The sequence below is a fragment of the Carassius carassius genome, chromosome 36 (genome assembly GCF_963082965.1).
Source record: "Carassius carassius chromosome 36, fCarCar2.1, whole genome shotgun sequence".
Taxonomy (NCBI): domain Eukaryota; kingdom Metazoa; phylum Chordata; class Actinopteri; order Cypriniformes; family Cyprinidae; genus Carassius; species Carassius carassius.
This window is the reverse complement of record NC_081790.1, coordinates 13,324,465-13,347,581: the sequence shown is the minus strand read 5'-3', so window position 1 is coordinate 13,347,581 and position 23,117 is coordinate 13,324,465. Positions and strand designations below refer to the sequence as shown.

The window sequence follows — 23,117 nt, the reverse complement described above, 5'->3', positions numbered from 1 at the left end:
TATGCTTCATAAACTAAGGAGAATCCGTATTAAGTTAGTAACTGCAATTATCAAATTCATGTGAGATATTAAAAAAAAAATCTAAGAAGCTTTGTTATTTTGTTTAGCAGTGACTAAATGCGATTTGACCATATGGCACAATTTTTGAGGTCTAAATTAAATTGTGTATTGCCTATATTTTTCATTAGGCTAAAACGAAAATTGCCATTTATTTTAGTTTAATCCACATTCCCGCTGTCTAAGTGAGTCTGTAATGATTAATACACGGGACTCGTATCCTTGGACGTTTCTTGACTGTTTACCAAGCGCGAGCACGACTTTTCCCAGCGCGCGCTTGTGTTTGTGTGTGTGTGTGTGTGTGTGTGTGTGTGTGTGTGTGTGTGTGGGAGGCATATGGAGTAGTTCACACTCTGGAGCCAGGGCGAAGCAATCTGGAGAAATATATAATTTTAAAGTCATTGCCATGAGAGTTGAAAAGGATTTTGAACATGGGGAAACGTCTGATAACTCGGTGAGTGTGTTGTGTTTTACAGAAAATGTGTTCAAATGAAAAAACACGGTTTGTGTTAATGAGATCTAGACACACAGCAGTGGCTGTCACCGTTTTATTTGGTTTAAACAGCTAGTAGATGTTGTAGACTGATTATATTTGAGCAAATTTGTAATATTTAATTTAACATGTGTGTTTATAAAATCTTAAACATATACAGTACAATAGGAATTTCTATCCTAATTTGGAACACATCAATTGGAACCCTTTCTCATTGAACACTAATTTGTGTAGTTCAGACAAGCATTACACAAAATTCAGAATTAAATATATCCAGTATTCAATATCTAGTTTATGCACGTGTTTGATTTTTAGATGATTATTTGATCCCATTAGGACTGTTTTCATTTTATGATAAATAACTACCATAGGAATCTTGTACAGACTGAGATTCTGTTCTGAACGGTTTTAAATGTTTAAATTTGTATTTTTATTTCCTCTTAATTTCCCTTCCAAGTTAAGTTTTTAACTACTCAATTCTACCTTCTAAATTAAATCTAGGAATTAGTGAATTTTCTTTGCCTGTGTCACTCGAGCTCATCTATGATAACACAAGCGCTATCTGTGTTGAAGGCCCAAAATAGAGCTCTGAGTGTCGCTCACAGGCCTCCAGCTCACCATATATGTCTTATATGTCTCCCAGCCTCGGGTGTCTGGCTTCCTCCTCAGCCATGCTGACATTCCCACCTGCTGTCAGAATGGCTTTATATAGTTCTGTTGCTCCTGCATCTACAACTTGAATTCCGGAAAAGTTGGGACGTTTTTTAAATTTTAATAAAATGAAAACTAAAGGAATTTCAAATCACATGAGCCAATATTTTATTCACAATAGAACATAGATAATGTAGCAAATGTTTAAACTGAGAAATTTTACACTTTTATCCACTTAATTAGCTCATTTAAAATTTAATGCCTGCTACAGGTCTCAAAAAGGTTGGCACGGGGGCAACAAATGGCTAAAAAAGCAAGCAGTTTTGAAAAGATTCAGCTGGGAGAACATCTAGTGATTAATAAAGTTAATTGATATCAGGTCTGTAACATAATTAGCTATAAAAGCTTTGTCTTAGAGAAGCAGAGTCTCTCAGAAGTAAAGATGGGCAGAGGCTCTCCAATCTGTGAAAGACTGCGTAAAAAAATTGTGGAAAACTTTAAAAACAATGTTCCTCAACGTCAAATTGCAAAGGCTTTGCAAATCTCATCATCTACAGTGCATAACATCATCAAAAGATTCAGAGAAACTGGAGAAATCTCTGTGCGTAAGGGACAAGGCCGGAGACCTTTATTGGATGCCCGTGGTCTTCGGGCTCTCAGACGACACTGCATCACTCATCGGCATGATTGTGTCAATGACATTACTAAATGGGCCCAGGAATACTTTCAGAAACCACTGTCGGTAAACACAATCCGCCGTGCCATCAGCAGATGCCAACTAAAGCTCTATCATGCAAAAAGGAAGCCATATGTGAACATGGTCCAGAAGCGCCGTCGTGTCCTGTGGGCCAAGGCTCATTTAAAATGGACTATTTCAAAGTGGAATAGTGTTTTATGGTCAGACGAGTCCAAATTTGACATTCTTGTTGGAAATCACGGACGCCGTGTCCTCCGGGCTAAAGAGGAGGGAGACCTTCCAGCATGTTATCAGCGTTCAGTTCAAAAGCCAGCATCTCTGATGGTATGGGGGTGCATAAGTGCATACGGTATGGGCAGCTTGCATGTTTTGGAAGGCTCTGTGAATGCTGAAAGGTATATAAAGGTTTTAGAGCAACATATGCTTCCCTCCAAACAACGTCTATTTCAGGGAAGGCCTTGTTTTTTTCAGCAGGACAATGCAAAACCACATACTGCAGCTATAACAACAGCATGGCTTCGTCGTAGAAGAGTCCGGGTGCTAACCTGGCCTGCCTGCAGTCCAGATCTTTCACCTATAGAGAACATTTGGCGCATCATTAAACGAAAAATACGTCAAAGATGACCACGAACTCTTCAGCAGCTGGAAATCTATATAAGGCAAGAATGGGACCAAATTCCAACAGCAAAACTCCAGCAACTCATAGCCTCAATGCCCAGACGTCTTCAAACTGTTTTGAAAAGAAAAGGAGATGCTACACCATGGTAAACATGCCCCGTCCCAACTATTTTGAGACCTGTAGCAGAAATCAAAATTGAAATGAGCTCATTTTGTGCATAAAATTGTAAACTTTCTCAGTTTAAACATTTGCTATGTTATCTATGTTCTATTGTGAATAAAATATTGGCTCATGTGATTTGAAAGTCTTTTAGTTTTCATTTTATTAAAATTTAAAAAACGTCCCAACTTTTCCGGAATTCGGGTTGTATTATCTGGGCCACAGTCTTTTTTTATGTTTACATGCCACATTCTAAAGCCTATTTTCAGGCATACTGTACTTGAAAAAAAATCTAATCTGATATGGATTTAATAGAAGATGTAGATATTTTCATGCCCAAGGCTTTCATAACTGTTGATCGGGCCAGCTATAGACTCCTCCATCCCACACTCATTTGACACCTGAGTCAGAAATGCGGTTATGCTGGCTGATAAATCCAAGTGCAAATTGCGTCTCATATCATATTCTTGTTTTGATCAGTTCACACCTGCTCTTTTTTTTACTGGAACAGATCCTGTTATTGAGTGGTTAATTGCTCAAGTGGGTCTTGTTATCACAAACAGAAGTAACCTCAATATGCCTGTGGCAACGCATTTGAATTTTTGATCCACAGAAATGAAAAAACAGCATGTTTGCTTGTCTTTTTCAGAGCCAAATGCTGCTAAACCAGCTCAGAGAGATTACTGGCATTCAGGATCTGCAGGTTCTCCAGAGCGCCCTGAACGTATGTTTAGTACAGCAGCACTTATCCATGTGTTTATAACACAAGCAGCAGATGTAATGATACTGACATGGCTATTAATAGAAAATAAGCCTGACAAATGTTTGTAAATAGGAAAATCATACCATGTGCGAGAGTTTCCCTAATGTTAAGCGGTGAGGGTTGGCTCACCTAGATGTGGAACTAAAACACAGCAAAACATGTTCATGTATTTCAGTAGTTATGACTAATTGTGAGAAAACTCTTTATCCAGGCTAGTCAAGGTGACATCAGCCATGCCATTGGGCTACTGACCACCCAGCCCCCAGAAGAGGAGCACATGCCCGAAGAAACAACTAAAGCCAATAATGAGAGGAAAACCCCCAATACACAGAACGGTGGGCTTAAACGACACTATTAATATCAGATGATTTTCATGTCACCATATTTTCCAAAGATTAAATTATTTATATAGCAGTGTGACAGATGAAGTCATGATGTTTATTTTATGCTCATGTAGTATGGACTTGTTCTCAGGTGCTGCTAAAGATGATCTGCAGACCGCCATTGAGCTCAGTCTTCAGGAGTCGCAGCAGGCCGAAGCGGAGCAGAGAGAGCTGCACAGGTCCATTACCAGTAGAGGCAACTGTAACATTTTAACACTTTCCTTCATAACTCATTGATTACTACTAATGTACAAGTCATCTGCTTTTGGTATGAGTAATATTTGCATGTGTCAAAAGTACATTGCTGTTCCAAATGATATTATTACCTTTATACAGCAAGGACACATACATATTATTAGACTGATTTCTGAAGGCTAATGTGACACTGGAGTAATGGCTTCTGAAAAGTTCTGCTTTGCCATCACAGGAATAAATTTCATTGTAATATATTAGAATAGAAAGTGATATTTCATAATAATAATAATATTATGGCTAAATTTTAGTCAAATCAATGGCAAATAAAGACATTTTTCAGAAACAAAAAATCTTAACCAGCCCCAGAGTTTTGAAAGGTAGGGTACATGCCACTGATTTTGGTATATATATATATATAACTATAATTTATCAACTATATCATATTATAAAACTTTTAAGGAAATGGGGGCAATTCTTATAGTTGGAAAGCTAATTATATGAACACACTGAGTCTCAAATAAGAGCACACCTTAAAATAACATTATTGCTTTAATACACTTTAATGTTAATGAATGTTCTTTGCTGTTCTATAATACTATTTTTAACTGTAAGAAATGATGTTTAAAAAATACAGTAAGTATCTGAAATAAGTTCATTTGTCTTTTTAAATATACTGATCAGCCAACTAAGTCAAAAACAGTCCTCAGCATGTCAGGTTGCAATTAGTTTTAGTGTTACAGTCCGTCCAAAATCATTCATGTTAACTTTCAAACAACAACCTTGTTATCAAGGGCATCAAAACTGGATAATTTATTGACACCTTCAAACATTATTTCTCAAAATAATTTTACCCATCTTTTCTTTGACAGAGAGAAGGAACTTTACTAACCATATGCTAAGCAAGTGTCATGACTCTAACCTGAGTGTGAATGAATCAGTTTAGAGCGTTACAATTGCCTCTCTCTCCTGCTGCAGTGGTTTTGTGTGAATTTAGAAATCATAGGCAGCAGTAACTATCAGTCTCAGGTCTTAACTGTCTTACCTGCTCCTGTTTTCACTCTAGGGCTCTGGAGGTTAGTGCAGAAGAGAATGCGGCCTGCGTGAAAAGAAAGAGGTGTGAGGTGTCTGGAGAGAGCTGCAGCCCTGCTGACTGGATCCGACAGGAGGACTGTCCTGTGGGCATCCGTAATGTGGGAAATACTTGCTGGTTCAGCGCTGTCATTCAGGTATTTGTGGAGTTTTTAATCACACATTTTAGGCATTTTGGTAAGCTGAATCTTTAGAATGTGTTTCATTATGAAAAAAAATTGTGTTGTGAAAGATGATTGTGAATGTGGACCTTTTTAATTTTATAGAATACTTTAACAGATTCATAAGGAAATCAAACTGTAAAACAAAAGAACTGCAGTGATGGCTCTCTTCTAACCTGTTACATCATCTGGCCATAGCGTAAATTAAATTAGCGGTGTTGCTAATGACTGGAGAATAGAGAAGATCAGATGGAGTGTCTGTTTTCTTTCTGTTCCTGACTGCAGAAGCGTCTCAGAGCTCTAATTTTATTATATCCATTCCAGACTGAATTTAGCGAGGCTTCTCAGATGTCTGTGTTGAAATATAAGCCTTCACTGATATTGATAGATGTCTGAGCTAATTAAATAGAGCATTGTTTTGATGATAAAGAGAGGCATGAACTCATGGAGTGAGTTTATGGCTTACAGATAAGTAACATTCTTTTGTTCATTCGTAATGCAGTTTAATGATGTCATTTGAAAACAGCCCCAGCATGAATATGAATATACCTAGTATTATGCATTACCACTTAGATTTCATTTCAGGTTTTTTTTTATTAAATTAATACTTTACAGTAAAAAATTAAAGGTACAGAAATTGTTGCAGAAATTTTTAATGGTAAATAAATATGGTACTTTTTAAATTTAAATTTCACAATTTTACTGTTTTTACCTGTATTTTTGATCAAGACTTGGTGAGCATAAGAATTCTCTTTCAGAAACATTATGAAATCTTATTGACCCCAACAGGTTTTTTGAGAAACCTTTTTTGAATTTGTAAACTAGAATTATAAGTTGTATGTTTTTTTGTGCTTATTAAACTTGTTGCATGTTGATTTTGACCAACATGAGCAGGTATTGTGTCATTTGTTTTCTGCTAATGCAAATCAGTTGTGCATGTGTTCAGTTTTTTAGTATCTCAGGTGGGTTGTCTTTATTTTCATATGCACAATGTGCCTCTTGTTAGCTTCTTAAATTGTTGATAGTATCACATCTATTACCAAGAGACAGAATATTCATAAAATACTTTAAATCTTGGTACATGAAACACAACAAGGGTAATACTCAATGCACCCTGACATCAAAAGATGTTACTAAACATGACATGAACAAAATCAGCAACAACTGTGTCAATAAAACTGGTCAAATAGTGCAACTATAATTGTTCATGGCCTAATGCATGCTACGAGAGGGCGAATTGGACTAATAAAACGAAATTCTCTTGTGTTTAGTCTCTTTTCCATCTGCCGGTGTTCCGTAGACTGGTGCTCAATTACTGTCTGTCTGAGCGTGTGCTGGAGAAATGCAAGAGTCATTCAGTGAGTAATCTGTCAGATGAGCATGAATATTGTTTAGTCTTTGTGTTGTATTGAATGTCATATATATATATATATATATATATATATATATATATACAGTACAGACCATATATATATATATATATATATATATATATATATATATATTATGTTCATTTTTTTGGTGACCAATTCTTTTAAATTCAAATTCAGCAACTTTATGCCAGTATTGCTCAGCTTCACTAGTAGATCTTCTTGAATATGTGAATTATTCCTCTATGCGCTGACTGGATTTCTATTGCAGGAGAAAAGAAACATTGCCTTCATGCAGGAGTTGCGTTGCCTGTTTGCTCTGATGGTGGGCTCAAACCGTAGGTTCGTAGACCCCTCTGCAGCAGTCGAGCTTCTCAGGGATGCATTTAGAACCAGTGAGGCACAACAGGTACATCATTTGAATAATATGATTCACAGCTGTTCTGTCGGGGGCTAATTTTAAAATGAAACAGATGCAAATGGCGGGGCTAAATTAAAGGTATCTTGAAATGTTTGCCAATCACAGCACTACATTAGAGCTTCTTCTAAACAGACACTGGGTTGTATTTTAGGAATACAGTGTTTATTTTAAGCTTGCTTATTCTAGGATGTCAGTGAATTCACACACAAGTTGCTTGACTGGCTCGAGGATGCATTCCAGCTGGCTGCTAACAGAAAGTAAGTTTATAGATTAAAAATAATAATAGCCTATGATGAAGAGAGCATGACTTAATTTTGATGCCTTAAATGTTTTATTACAAAAAATGGACCTCACAAATATAAATATCAAATATCCTCCTTCTTCCCGATGATTGTGAAGTTTGTACATGGTCATATGTATAATACAAAATAGTGTAAATAAAAAAAGAATTACATTTGGTATTTGATAACTGCAATATTTTGTGGTGGCTACATCGTTCACTGCATCCTTAATTCATTCCACAGTCAAACAATGTTCCTTTTTTTCCAATTCTTCATAAAATTAACTTTACTTGCTAAGAAATGTGAATCATTTTTTATGGGTGGAAAACTTTAAAACATCTTTTTGAGGGCAGTTCTCCAGCGGACAATTCCACCACAGGGTGCATCATGCCAGAAAATGATTTAAAAATGTGTTTAAAAAATACAAACCTTTTTAATGGTTTATTTAAAATAATTGTATTGCCGTCTTATATGCATCATGTGCTTGCAACATGAAGAAAATGTGTTTGTTACCCCAAGGCAACATCTTGCTGTGGAGGATTAATTAATAAATGCTAATGAGCATAGCATTTGTTAAAGAATCATGAGTAATTACCCTATGGTATATTTGGTTGCTAATGTACTTGCCAGGAATTTTTTTGTCCCAAAAATAAAACATGGCAGCTGTTATTTTCAGTAATCCAGAGGATAAACAAAACAACCCCATGGTCCAGCTGTTTTATGGCACATTTGTGGCTGAGAGACTTCATGAAGGTAAGAGAATGATATTTCTTCTGCAATTATTCTGTTTATCACAGTCCTTGATGAAATTTGTGCAATTGTGTGCAGGAAAGATTGTGTCCAACATTGAGCAATTTGGACAATACCCTCTCCAAGTGAACGGCTTCGATGACTTAGATGAATGTTTGGAGGGTGCCATGGTTGAAGGAGAGATTGAATCGCTTCATTCAGATCAGACAATGTCTTCTGGCCAAGAGGTGAGTTTTTCTACTTAACTACATACAATTATATAAACGCCTGTTATTTATTCTTGCCTTGGGAATCAAGCCCATGGCCTTGGTGTTGCTAACACCACGTTTTACTGTTTGAGCTAAGAAAGGCTCGAAGATATATATAGAGGGGGGCAGGATCGGGAAAGGTCCTCGAGCCAGGATTTGAACTCAGGACGTCCGAAATGCAAGGGTGTTATATGTCACCAACATGCACAGGTTCTTTTAAGTTAATTAAAAGTTTGTGGTTTTTCACTGTTTGCAGAGGTGGTTTTCTAAGCTGCCGCCAGTGTTGACATTTGAGCTGTCCAGATTTGAGTTCAATCAGTCTTTAGGGCGACCAGAAAAAATACATAAAAAACTGGAGTTTCCCCAAGTGATCTATATGGACAGGTGAGAAATGTCACTACTATAACTTGACTTTATTTATTTGTTTGTAGATTTATCTATTCATAGATATATGTAATAATGAACAAATATATTTCTAATAATTAATAAACATTTATTTTTATTTATTTTTGTTTGTAGATTTATTTATTTTTAATTATGTATATTTTGGTATAAAAATGTATTGAAGTATATTGACGTATATATTCATTTATTATATATATATATATATATAATTTATAAATTATTTGTTTGTTTTGTCTCTTAAAATCATAAAAAGCAGTGGTAAATGGAAATCACTTTTTCTCTGAGCAGATACCTCCACAGAAATGTTGATCAGACCCATGGTAGGAGAGGAGAAGTCAAGAGACTCAAGGACCAGTTAACAGTTCTACAGCAGGAACTTGAGGGGTACGTTCAAAAGCCAAATAGTGGCTAAATCCTGGTCAACACTGCAAGTAATCTTTTAAAACTGTTATTTGTGGTTAGTTTTTCAATTTTAAATATTAAAACTATGACTTTCTTTTTTTTTTAAGATATAAAAACTATGGCTCAGGTCCAACCAAGTACCCCCTGGCAGACATGTTGCAGTATGTGCTGGAGTTTGCCACCACAAAACCCACAAACGTGTCTCCAGCCTCAGCAGCTATGAACCCTGCCGCACACACAGAACCCAGCTCAGGTGACAGCAGGCAAGGCCCGTTTTCTTGCATTCTTATTCATCAGCTGTGTGATAAACTGTGCCTATTGCTTGTCTTCTCTTCCATGTTTGTCCCCGTCTAAATGTTTAATTTCTTGCTGTAGTCAAATAGAACCAGACGATGCAGGCTCATCAGATGGCTCGGGCTGCACGCAGACAGCTACACAGAGAACTCCAATACACAAGCCTTTTACTCAGAGCAGACCCCCCATAGAGGTGCCACTGCAACCAGCGCCCCACAGCGTGACCGAGGAAGAGCTGTACTTCGTCAAGAGCTGCTTACAGCGCTGGAGAGCAGAAGTTGAGATCACCATAAACGGTAGATCTTTCACTAAGTGAAACATGAATCATTGTATTTAAGCAAACACATAAACTCTGCCTCAAACCCCTAGTGATTTTAAGGCATCATAGGTGCACTCTTGATGCAAAGACTGTCCCAAAAAAGAATGCAGTCTAATTAAGAATGTGTCAATTTGCCTCCTATGTAGAAAGCAATATGTTAAATGTGTAGCGTCAAAAAGGATTTTATTTTATTTTTTAAAGAAACAATGGCTTTTATTAGCAAGGACACATTAAATTGATCAAAAGTGACAGTAAAGACATTAATTATCTTACCAAAGGTTTCCATTTCAAAGAAATGCTGTTTATTTATCAAAGAACCCTAAAAAAAATCTTAATTTCCACAAAAAGCAGCACAGCTGTTTCAACATCGATGATAATAATAATAATAATAATAATAATAATAATAATAATAATATGTTTCTTGAGCAGCAAATCAGCATATTAGAATGATTTCTGAAGAATCATGTGACACTGGAGACTGCAGTAATGGCTGATGAAAATTCAGTAAATTCAGTAAAATTACATTCAAAAAAAAAAATATTAAACTAGAAAACAGCTATTTTGAAGTGTTATAATATTCTATAATATTATTTAAAACAATCTTACTGGTTTTACTATATTTTTAACAAAAGCCTTTGTGAGTACTTTCTTCAAAAACATTAAAATTCATACCTACACCAAACTTTTATGTCTGAAGTACTATGACCAAATGTTTACATTTTTCATAAAACAGTAGTTGAAAAAACTTGGATGTCCTACTACTACAAACATACCATAGTTAATAATATATCTGTGAAAATATAAATTCAAAATCTTCAAGATAATATAATAATATTAAATAAATATTTAAAATATATTTAAAAATTCCTTTAGTACTAAAAAGCTTTGATAGAAATGCTTTTAAAATACTGACTATTTAACCAAAATTTGAGAACCATTTTTTATGCTTTCATTATATTTTGATGCCTGTATTGAAATCAATTGTGAGGCCAATCTTCTGGGCACTTTGCATGCTGAGTGTTATTTGTTTGGCACGTAGAGTTCTTGTTGCCACTGAAGACAGCTGTCTATGTAGGCAGCAAGGCAGCTCACTAGGTTTTGTATCCGAGCTGTAATGTGCATTTTAATTTTTCTGTTCTGAAGGCCATCGTTATTCACATGCAGTTATCCTAATGTGTTTGTGACTGTATCAGGATCCTGGCTTCAGGCATAGCGTATTGATCTGTGTTCCCTCTCTGTGTGCAGAGCTGAAAGCCAGCATTGACAAGGTCAGCCAGGCCCTGGAGGGCATGTACTCAGATAACAGTCTGTGTCAGGTAAAGTCTATATCCTGAACACTCATTGGTACTTTTATATTGACTGAGCCCTTTCAAGAAATTAGCATGACACCTCAATGTATTTGATGCTTCCAGGTGCCCTACAGGCTACATGCTGTACTTGTCCATGAAGGACAGGCCTCTGCTGGCCATTACTGGGCATACATCTATGATCATGCTAATAAACGCTGGCTGAAGTACAACGATGTAATGGTGACAGAGTCAACCTGGGAGGAGCTGGTTCGAGACTCATACGGTGGCATGACCAACGCTAGCGCCTACTGCCTCATGTACATCAATGACAAGCTGCCATACCTCATAGCAGGTACTTTCCCCATGTGCTTCTCAGATTACGCATCTGCAGTCAGATTTTGCTGAAGGAGCCAAGCACATCACACACTTGATTTAAGGCTTTGACCTTAGCTCTGATTTTTTCAGAAATAAATGCTGATAGATTTTATTATTTTTGGGCGTATATGAGAGTCTGTGTCAAGCTGTGAACATCAGATACTCTTAATGCTTTTATTTTGATAAACTTTTCTAGTATTTTCTGTAAAAAAAAAAAAAGTATTTATTTGAAATAGGGTGGACATGTAATGCATTATTTATTTTTTTTATATTAAAATGTAATAAAAAAGTTTTTTTTTTTTTAAGCCACCACTGTTCAAGGGCAGGTACTCAATGTAATATCAATGTAACAGTTGACTTGTTGTGTTTTTGTTTTTTTTCTGTTTTTTTTTGTGAACAAATTACTTTTAATGCAGTTTTAGGGCCCTATGAAATCCATTATATGTTTGACCAAAATTATTTTATTTTTTTCCATATTAAATTTTTCAGTTTTAAATTTCCTAGACTATGTTTGAATTGTTAAATTAAAATGTATTCATAAAAAAGCATGTCTAATTTATTAAAATTATCATGGAAATTTAAAATTAACAAATGTCATAAAGAACAAGAAGTTTGCAATTACATTTTTTGAGATTGGCTGGCTGATTTTAGGAGCTGAATGAACAAAACTCCATTAACTAGCCACTCTGGATGTCAATTATCAAGATTTCAGAGCCATAACAACACCTTTTTACCACAGAACGTTAAATAAGATTTTAAGTTTGACGGATAAAATTGCAGTGCAGTGATTTTATGTAACATTAGGCCTCTTTGTAATGCTCTTCCTATCTGCTACAATAATGAAATTGAACATGACTTTTTTCTTGCTTATGAATGACAGAAGACACGGACGATGAAACAGGGCAAGCTCTGAAAGGAATGGACTCCCTCCCGTCTATCCTGAGGCGTTATGTTCGGGAGGATAACCGCTGGTTCCAGCAGGAACTGAGAGAATGGGAAGAGCAGTTCTGCCAAGCCCAACGCGAAGAAGCGCAGGTTCAAACACACACAGAGAAACCCGTCCCAGAAGAGCCACAGAACCCAGAACAGGAGCAAAACCCAGAACCAGATCAAGGACAAACAAATGAAGTGTCCCAAGAGCCACCCACAGATTCAACACCAGCACCTGCCCAGGACAGTGAAGGTCAGAACCTTTTTCTTCAGGTCAGATGTTTTCCATGGATCCATTGCAGGTATATCTTCACCGTGTTTTCCCTTCCCAGAGCCCATGGCCAATTCAACAGCTCTCGACTCGATATCATCAGAGCCCAGTGAGAATGTGGAAGAGGGAGGTGGGGAGCGTATCCCCAGCAGCCAGACACATGGCCCGTCTGATGAAAAGAAGCCAGATCAGAGTCAGGTGAGAGTGTTAAAGCGTTATTTGAGATGTGCAGAAAATAGGTCACATATACAGCACTGGAGGCTTCACGCACACTACATATGGGTCACAGTGTTAACATAAACTGCAACAGAGTACTACCACACAAAAAACACACAACACTAACAAAAAGAATATGATGACATTTGAACTAAATGCAAGTTAAATATTAATGAAACCGTTTTAGAATAACTATATTCAGGGAGATTTTATTATTTTTCATTTATAAACTTTAATGTGACTCACATGAGATTTATTACATTTATTTTTACAAATAATTTTAACAATATTTAAAAGATATATATATTTATATTGTACGTCTTATTAAATATAATATACAATTCATACGCCATAAAGTGCCATAACAAATTGTAATTCATACTTTTACTTCATACTATTCACACACTTTTTTGAGAATTCACACTTCCAAAAATGTGCAGCAAATTACAGTAAACTTACATGTATTATATAAAAACAAATCAAATTGTTCCCTTTATCTGTATATCATTACTGTATATTGTGTATGTACATATATAAAATGCATAGTATATACATTTTTCATTAAGATTCAAGATTTTTATTTATGACATACATGGTTATATGGAGTGCAGTGAAATGTAATGTATTAATTTGTATTTTATACATTTAAACATATTTTTTAAACATCTTTTTCCATTCATATATGATCATATTAGTGGATTTGTCAGGAATTTCTACACAGAAAATAATTAATTTTTAACAATATAATTTTTTCATTACAATTATGAATGTTTTTAGTGAATTATTTTAGGATTTCCGTATAGAAAAGATGTTTGGGTATATTTTGGCAACTATGTATGGGAATATCGGGAGAAGATTCTAGATTTACATCAGTGGCTAAATCGCTACAAACTTGTTTGTTTGCACTTGCTTAATGTTTTATCTGTTGTGTTGTGTTGTGCAAAAGCTCTGGTATTTTGTAAGAGGATACGTTTTGGAAAGGAATATGTGGATAAGGTTCATCGGACAGCTGAGAGCCGTCCAACATTCCTCAGTCTTTCTGGTTCATGTTTAATGTGGGGTTGCTGGGGACAGTGTGTCAGACAAGAGCTTTAAATAGAACCTGAGCCCTGTGTTTCCTGCATGCACCATCAAGATCAACTGGATTCCTACCTTTCCGCAGTCATTAAATGATTGTGGAGGACATTTTCCTGATGCTTCAATCAACAGCCAATTGTTTACGTGCCATGTGTTCTTGCTGTCTAGTCTTTAGAGAGCGTAATCTTGGATATTATTGAGTCAGTATATGGAGTTTCAATCAAGCAAGTCCATTCTATACATACAATACAGGATTTATTCTTCTGCTGTTTATCTCTTTGACTCATTGATTTTATTGATGCTCCTGTTTTATGACTGTGCTGTCACTACATGATGTGGTTGCTACGAATTGACATAAATGGTAGTGATATGACCTCTAGTGGTTAGTATCTCATATTTTAGTATCACCCATGCACTATTACAGTTTTTGTTAATATAACGAATAAGATTAGATTTTTTCAGTTTTAGTTTATTTTTAGTTATTTTAGTACTTGAACTTAAACTAAATGAAAATGAGAAGTGTTTCCTTGGCAACTAGCTGAAATAAAATACTTTTATTTATTTTATTACAGTTCATGATTATTTTATTTTTAAGTAGTTAAATGTTTTTTAATGATTTCAGTTTTAGTTCCTGTTATAATAATGACAAAAACACACAACACTAACACATTTAACAAAATAACTACTTCAAATATAATCGGCAATGTGACTCATGTGTGACATTTATTTTTTACTAATAATTTTTAACAGTATTTTAATAAAAAGATTTTGTTAAATATGTCTAAATATTTAACGTCTTGTTAAATATAATACACAAATTCACCATAAAATAAACTATAATTCATACTTTTACTTCATACTATTCACAAATTTTGATAAATCATTTGAGACGTAAAACATACTTCCGGAGATTCACATTTCTACTCATTTAAAAATCAATTCAGAATTCCTGAGAGTTCCCATGATGAATTAGACTTCCTGGTTTGACTACAAATTGACGTTATGATTGAACATCTGTATAGACTATAATGAGTGGAAAGTCATTCAACACCCCGTTTCATCGTGTTTCTCAGGAGCCTGTGGTGGAGTCAGCCACTACAGACAGATCTGAGTCAGAGGTGGAGGTGGAGGAGCAGGTCATCAGTGATGAGGGAGGAGCAGAGGCAGAGCCGGAGGCCTCGTCCACAGAGGAGAACCAGGCCACGGCTGCACGCAGCCAGCCTGAGAATGACGTGTCTGAAGTCGAGATACCCAATGTAGGCAAGATTCTGGTGCACTCTGATGCCGATGGCTACAATGAGGAGGTAAATGTTTCATGAATTGTAAAACTAGGCTATTCATACATGAAATTTAACATAAAAGTTTGACATATTTTTAATCTGTAATTGAATAGATGATGCTAACACCAGCTATGCAGGGTGTCATTTTTGCAATTGCCAAGGCAAGACAGGTCTTTGACAAAGACGGGCCTGAAGCAGGACTCATCAAGGTATACAACTTAAAAATACTCTTCGGCTGAATAAACCATATGGTGCTACTTCACAGTTCTCATATATTCAGATAATAATCACATAAACTTAGATATATAAACTTTATTTAGCAAGCTCAACCTGTTTATTTCTTTGGAAATCTTTTGGATCTCTTCATCAGGCGTTTCATGAGGAATATTCCAGATTGTATGAGCTGTCCCAGGAAGAGACCACGCCCCAGCAGGACCCTCGACTCCAGCATGTTCTGGTCTACTTTTTCCAAAACCAGGCACCTAACCCTGTCATTGAGAGGACATTACTGGAGCAGTTTGCAGATCGTAACCTGAGTTTTGATGATCGGTACCCATTTCCTTTAAATCAATTACTATTTGGTGGGGGGGGGGTAAATTAAGATTGAATAATTGACTTATCTAAACTGGTACTTTTTCCTTATAGAGCTATCAGTATCATGAGAGAGGCCAGATCTAAGATCCGTCTCATTAAACCAGAAGATATGGACATGGATGAGTACTTGGTAAAATCAAAAATGCTATCAACTTTTATTTTTTTCTTAAACATATAATATGCTGCTGTTTAACAGTTTGTAGTCAGTAAGATTTTAATATGCTTTTAAGGAGATTATTATTTGAAAAATTATATTTCAAATAAATGCTGTTCTAATGAATTAAGCTGAAAACAATCTACCATGGTTTCTCAAATATACTAAGCAGCACAACTGAAGACTGGAGCACTGGCTGCTAAAAATTCAGCTTTGGCATCACATGAATAGATTACATTTTCAAATATATTAAAATCTAAAATATTTCTTTAATTAATAATAATATTTTATAATATCACTGTTTTTACTGTATTTTTGATTAAATAAATGCAACCTTGATGAGCATAAGTGACTCCTTTTATAGACTTTAAACTTTTGAACATATGTGCATGTATTTGATCATTTAAACTACTTTTTTCCCCCTCTCTTCCCAGCAATGGCATGATGACTACAGCATGTTCAAGACAGTGTTTGCCTACCTGTTGACAGGTCTCGAGCAGTATCAGAATGGAAAGTATGTAGACTCACGGATAATATATATATATATATTTTGTTTTTGCATTGAATTGGAGAGTTTGTACAACAATTATCTTTTCCATTGCAGGATAAGAGAAGCTCTGAATTATCTCGCACATGCACACCAGGACAACTCAGTCCTTCTTAGGAAAGGGGAGAAGAAAGGAGTGAACCAGTCACTTATAGCACTTTACAGAAGAAAGTGTTTGAAAGTATGTAGACATTAATAATCCAAAACATACACTAAAAAAGAGTGGTCAAAAGTTGTCAATAAGTTAAAAAGAAATAGTTGTGGAATGAACAGTTGTGCTGCTCAATATTTTTGTGGAAACTGTGATATTTTTTCAGGTTTACTTGATAAGGACAGAGTTCAAAAGAACAGCATTTATTTTGTAACATTATAAAGGTTTTTATAAAGTTTTTTATTTATTGAATACTTGCTTTTAAATCTGATCACAATTAATTTGAACTTTGGTATATGTCGTTTTGTAAAGATATTCTTTTACATGTCCTATAGGGGTGTAACAGTACACAGATGTCACAGTTCGTTTCATTTATTTTGAACAGACAGTAGTACAATTTACAGTTTTTTTCCACCTAAATGTGAAAATACTAAATATTATATTAAATTATAATGTTATATATATATATTCATAGAAAGGAAACTCAAATGGCAGAAAGCAACATCCATTTGTTTTCTTTATTTTACAAAAGCACAATGTTTTTTTTCATTGTTAGTGTACATATATATATATGTATTATATATATATATATATATATATATATATATATATATATATATATATAGTATAATATTTGGATTTGTGCCGAATGAGAGAGGTAGGATACACGAGCACAAAGCTCCATTTCACAAACAGTTGAGTGTGCAAGCATTTAAAGTATACTCCTTTGTCAGTGAGAGACGCATTCAGAATCAGTACATGGTCACTGTCTAGTGGGCTTTGTTTTCAAGTGCGCAAATCATGGCATTCGCTGTTCTTCTGCTGGCGGTTATCAAACAATGTAGCATTACTGCAGGCACCCCCTTCTGGATTGAGGATGAATTGCGTGTATTTGTTATAAGCTCTCATGCACCGAACCATGGTGTTTGTACCGTGCTGGTTTGGTCCAAATACATGTATCAGTGCACCCCTAATGTATTATATATCTGTCAAAAACCTTTAGATCAAAATATTTTTAGGCTCATGAGAAACCTTGACTGGTACAATATATTTTAATCCCATCTGATATGAAATGTCTGTGTACGTGTTGCCCCCTGCAGGAGCTGAATGAGAACGCAGCCACACTCTTTAAAAGTCAAGATGAAAATGAAGTGGCAGAGGCAGTGACCATCATGAATGAGTGCATTATCCCTTGCATGCACCTCATGGTCAGAGACAGCATCAGCCAAGAGGACTTGGACATCATTGAGCTGATCAGGAGTTGCTGGTGCTCCTACCTGGGGCAGGACATGGATGGTGGGCTCTTTTCCCCCAGATTTCATATATAGACCATTTAAATTAGATTCTTACATGCTCATGTTTTTGTTCATTTTTGGCTGTTTTTTCGATAATTAGATTCTGTCCAGGAAAAGCTCAGTGAATTCCTGCCCAGAGTCCTGGACTGTTCTGCAGAAATGGTGGTCCTGAAGGAGCCCCCCAAAGTGAGGAAATCTCCCCATGATCTGTGCAGCCGCCTGACTGCTGTCATGGAGTCCATTCACAGCAGCTCAGTCGTCACTGTGAAGTGAGGCAAGGTAAAAAACAAAACAAAAAAAGGCACAGTCACAAGGTGATCTATCCTCTGCCTCAGGCTGAGCTGGATTTTATTTTCTTATTGATCTCAGGAAAGATCAAATAGATGACATTTTGTAGCCAGGTTTGTGAGAGGGCAGTGAAGGCAGAGTGAAAGCTTATACCCTATTCTTCTTTTCACATGAGCTGTAGACAGCGTGAAAATTTAGTCCTTTATAGAGATTTGCTGGAGCCACTTTAGTTCAGTCTACACTATGCTGAAGAACTTCTGTGTATTTTCTTTGTACAGTGGTTATCTGATATTCCACTCATTTGTTTTACCCCTCTTTTACCTTTCAATAAAAATTTTATTTCTCACTTTCTGTCCTGTGAGTTCTCTTTTTTCTTATGTTTTCACCCTCTGTCTGTTTTCATTTTCTGTTTCTTCCAAGTTCTTCTCATCATTATTCTATAAGAGTTTCCATTTATACGATACATCTGCTGCAGGTCCATTGATAATAACTAGTTATTATGTAGGAGACCACAGACAGGATCATTTATTTGTAAATCTATGTGAACTCTTATTTGTACATGTTTCATCACGTTATGGCTTCTGCAGTCATAACCGTGCAAAGAATATATTTTCAGATGTGTATATTTAATATATATTACAAAATATACAAATGTTATAAAATATTGTTAATAAAGATTTTAAAATATTTTTACATTAACAAGTTTTAGTTTTGTATATTTCATCATATTCCTCATATTTGCCATTATATATATACTTATGTTTCTAGTTTTATCTTCCTCTGTTAAACATGTTTCAGTGGGTAAGAAGCTTTCAGAATGGCCTGTTACTAAAAATAACCACATACAAAGAGCAGCTACAGTTTCATGCATTTATTTGAATTGTTTATCTACACAGTGAGGTAGTAGTTTTCACATGATGTCACACACTCATAGGAATGCCCACCTGAAGGGCAAAACGAAGCTTTGCTCCACTGACCGGCAGTTATTTTTACGCAGTTTGCATTAAGTGGTAATGTAGGAAAACACAGATATTAAAAGGTGAAATTCAGTAATCACCTCATTGATGATGTATATTTTGTATGGACCCAGAATATAAACACAATGTGCAAAGTTTCACGTTAAATATTTTCCCTTAGAAAACCATTATAAGGAAAACACTGAACCATTAAGTGTATTGCCTTCATATTCCGAGCTCATCTGCTTGCCTGTGTAAACTATGGATCATTAATATAGTGATTACTGAATTTTGATCTTTTAATATTCCTGTTTTAAATATATTAAGGTGCTTGAAGTGTTTTTACACCATTTGACGCACTGTTTAATGATTGAAATATTGCCACGGGTGCTTAATATGGATTGCAAATGGCCAAAACTTGCATTTTGTTCACATACCTTTGTTCACATAGCCTACCTAGTAAGGGATATGTTTAACACCGTAATGGACTTCTAGAAATATATTAAAAAGTCTCAGCAAGTGTTAAATAGACTAGCAACATGCTACAAACATGAAAAAGAATGCTAGCAACACATTTGCTAAAGCATGCTATTAATGCAATGAAACAGGAAGTTGCTATAACTCAGGTATACAGTGTCTAATTTGCCCCAAGCGTAACATGATTGATGAGAGTCCTGGCCTGAACACATTGACATGCCAAGATTCAGTTACAATCATAGTGCCACCTACTGTCAACAGGACATAACATGTTTAACACTGTGATGCACTATTAGCAATACAGTAAAACATTCCACTGTGTGCTAAACATGCTAGCAACACTTACTAAGTGCTAAAGCATGCTATTAATGCCATCAGACAGGAAGTTGTTGTAACTCATGCATACAAATGGTAAAAATGATAAACGGACTGCATTTATATAGCGCTTTCAACAGACCACATGGCCATCCAAAGCGCTTTACAATTTGCCTCACGTTCACCCATTTATACACTCATTCACACACCGACTGCGGTGTCAGCCATTCAAGGCGCCATCCAGCTCGTTGGGAGCGCCTGAGGTTAGGTGTCTTGCTCAAGGACCCTTTGACACTTGGTCAGGTGGAGCCGGGGATTGAACCACCAACCTTCCGGTTTGTAGACAACCTACGGGAACCACTGAGCCACTGCCGCCCCTGTACAATACAATACAATGTCCAATCTGTTTACATGGGAAGCATTTAAGAAAGATAAGAAGCACTCGAGCCATCTGGTAAAGTTTCAGAAACATGTCATTATATTATCAGGATTACACTCTCCTATTGCCTTGCAGAAATGAAGAGGCTTTTTAACTGTTTACTTTTTACTGTCACCTACTGTCTGTTATGGTACACCTCCATCAGTAACAGAATAGTTTTAGAGAATAGGTGCTCAGTAAAGGTGGCAGAGAGTGAAACCTCAACGTCCAGTCCTCACACAAGGTAATCGACTAGACCCATTGTCACAATGCTAATTCACTTAAACTGCAGTATCACACATGCTAACAGTGTGTATTTTAAGATAAATATTATGCATTGGTTCAATTACTGATGAGCTAATGATTTGATTATTGCATGTCTGCTACAGTAGATCTCCAGGCCACAGAAGAGGGTTCTGATATTCAGTATACACTGTGTCATATGTGAGCATTATGAAAATCTATATCATAACCTATACACACTATGCACATGGGGTTAGGGTCCCTGCCCGAGATGGCAGCTCCACATGAGGATGGACATGGGTGGGATGCCACCTCCCTGATCTTTGACTCATTCCCTTTGGTGGGGGTGATGGCCGTCAACATAATGGCTGAGAAGTGACACAAACCGCAGACTCGTCACAACTTGTTAGCCTGCTGGTCTAAGGTTATTAAACCTTCTAAAAAAAAAAAAGGCTTGAAGGCTTGCCTTGACGCGTTAAACTTCTATTTGACGTAATGTCACCCAATGCAGTAATTTAATACACAATAGCCTTATTAGAATAGCTCGCCTTGACGTGAACACTATTCTAATTGTTCTAATTATCAAGTCCAATGATGGCCCGTCTGTTGAACAGTTTAGCGAAATCAGCAAAGTCAGGATGTGTTGAGAGAGCTTGCTGCAGTCTCCCACAGGAAGAAAGACTTTGGCAGGGGTTGACCTGACTGATATAGGTGGGGCGGAGCCTGGTCACAGGTCAACCTGACTGTCAAAGACAGACGTAGTGTCATAGGAGCTTCCGCAGTTGGTCACACCCAAAGTTCCCATAGTGAAACACTGAAAATATCTGATGTGATCGACTGCACACATACAGCAGGGTCACCAAATCCAGAAAAGCAGTACTAAAGGATACTGAAATCTGTTACCCCCTTCTATCTCACTCGGAATGGCTTTAACGTTACCTAAATTTAATCTAGTGATATCTAAACTTTATTTTTATTCCCCAAAAAGCATTTTGGTCACATACAGCATCCCTCCACACTGGTGTTTTTCCCTCATCAGATAGACAGGCTTGTATAACTCCACTACTTAAGAAACCCAGCCTCAACTCATCTCTTTTAGAGAACTACAGACCAGTTTCCCTTCTTTCTTTCATTGCAAAAACACTTGAATGATCTGTGTTCAACCAAGTCTCTGCATTTCTCACACAGAACAACCTCCTTGATAGCAACCAATCTGGCTTCAGAAGTGGACATTCAACTGAGACTGCCTTGCTCTCAGTTGTTGAAGCCCTAAGACTGGCAAAAGCAGAATCCAAATCTTCAGTACTTATCCTGCTTGATCTGTCCGCTGCTTTTGACACGGTTAACCACCAGATCCTCCTATCAACCCTACTGGCAAAGGGCATCTCAGGAACCACACTTCAGTGGTTTGAATCTTACCTATCAGATAGGTCCTTCAAAGTGTCTTGGAGAGGTGAGGTGTCCAAGTCACAACATCTAACTACTGGGGTGCATCATGGCTCAGTTCTTGGACCACTTCTCTTCTCTGTCTACATGGCATCATTAGGTTCTGTCATTCAGAAACATGGCTTTTCATACCCCTGCTATGCTGATGACACTCAACTCTACCTCTCATTCCATCCTGATGATCCGACAGTAGCTATTCGCATCTCAGCTTGTCTAACAGACATTTCTTGCTGGATGATGAACCATCACCTTCAACCTTGCCAAGACAGAACTGCTTGTGATTCCAGCAAACCCATCGTTTCATCACAATTTCACCATCAAATTAGGCACATCAACCATAACTCCTTCAAAAACAGCCAGAAGCCTTGGAGTTATGATTGATGATTAGCTGACTTTCTCAGAACACATTGCTAAAACTGTCCGATCCTGCAGATTTGCTTTATTCAACATCAAGAAGATCAAGCCCTTTCTTTCGGAACATGCTGCACAACTCCTTGTTCAAGCTCTTGTTCTGTCCAGGCTGGACTATTGCAATGCTCTCTTGGCAGGTCTTCCAGCCAGTTCTATCAAACCTTTACAATTAATCCAGAACGCGGCAGCAAGATTAATTTTTAATGAGCCAAAAAGGATACATATCACACCTCTGTTTATCAATTTGTAGCTGCTCACAAAAAATTCAAGGCATTGATGTTTGTCTACAAAACTACCCCTGGCTCTGCACCCATTTAACTAAATTTATTACTTCAGAGTTATGTGCTCTCTCTAGAAGCTTGCATTCTGCAAGTGAACGTCGCTTGATTGTGCCATCCCAAAGAAGCACAAAGTCACTTTTATGGACTTTTAAATTAAATGTTCCCTCCTGGTGGAATGACCTCCCCAACTCAATCCAAGCAGCTGAGTCCTTAGCCATCTTCAAGAATCGGCTTAAAACCCATCTCTTCCATCTTTATTTGACCCTCTAACTTTAGCACTCACTATTCTAATTCTATTCTTAAAAAAATCTAACTACCTTTCTATTCTTTTTTTATTCTATTTTAT

General features: G+C 36.5%; 1 protein-coding gene across 1 annotated transcript; it reads left to right on the top strand.

Annotated features, from left to right (window-relative positions):
• The first annotated feature begins 339 nt into the window (after positions 1–339).
• Positions 340–18,574, top strand: LOC132117221 (ubiquitin carboxyl-terminal hydrolase 28-like). The gene is made up of 26 exons (XM_059526355.1): positions 340–511; positions 3,326–3,400; positions 3,651–3,774; positions 3,914–4,001; positions 5,081–5,243; positions 6,539–6,625; positions 6,909–7,046; positions 7,245–7,315; positions 8,016–8,092; positions 8,168–8,316; positions 8,594–8,721; positions 9,031–9,126; positions 9,252–9,407; positions 9,520–9,734; positions 11,003–11,073; positions 11,170–11,398; positions 12,302–12,604; positions 12,684–12,820; positions 14,989–15,219; positions 15,309–15,404; positions 15,566–15,744; positions 15,841–15,919; positions 16,378–16,457; positions 16,548–16,671; positions 17,742–17,937; positions 18,037–18,574. Exons 1-26 carry the CDS (start codon positions 464–466, stop codon positions 18,207–18,209), a joined length of 3,513 nt encoding a protein of 1,170 aa, XP_059382338.1. The 5' UTR covers positions 340–463; the 3' UTR covers positions 18,210–18,574.
• Positions 18,575–23,117: the final 4,543 nt, after the last annotated feature.

Bases quoted from the DNA above. Each gene is read 5' to 3' on its own strand.
- LOC132117221 (XM_059526355.1), top strand. From the start codon at position 464: ATGAGAGTTGAAAAGGATTTTGAACATGGGGAAACGTCTGATAACTCG. The intron at 3,775-3,913 runs GTGGGCTTAAAC...ACTTGTTCTCAG, and splicing joins AACCCCCAATACACAGAACG to GTGCTGCTAAAGATGATCTG. The intron at 11,399-12,301 runs GTACTTTCCCCA...TATGAATGACAG, and splicing joins GCTGCCATACCTCATAGCAG to AAGACACGGACGATGAAACA.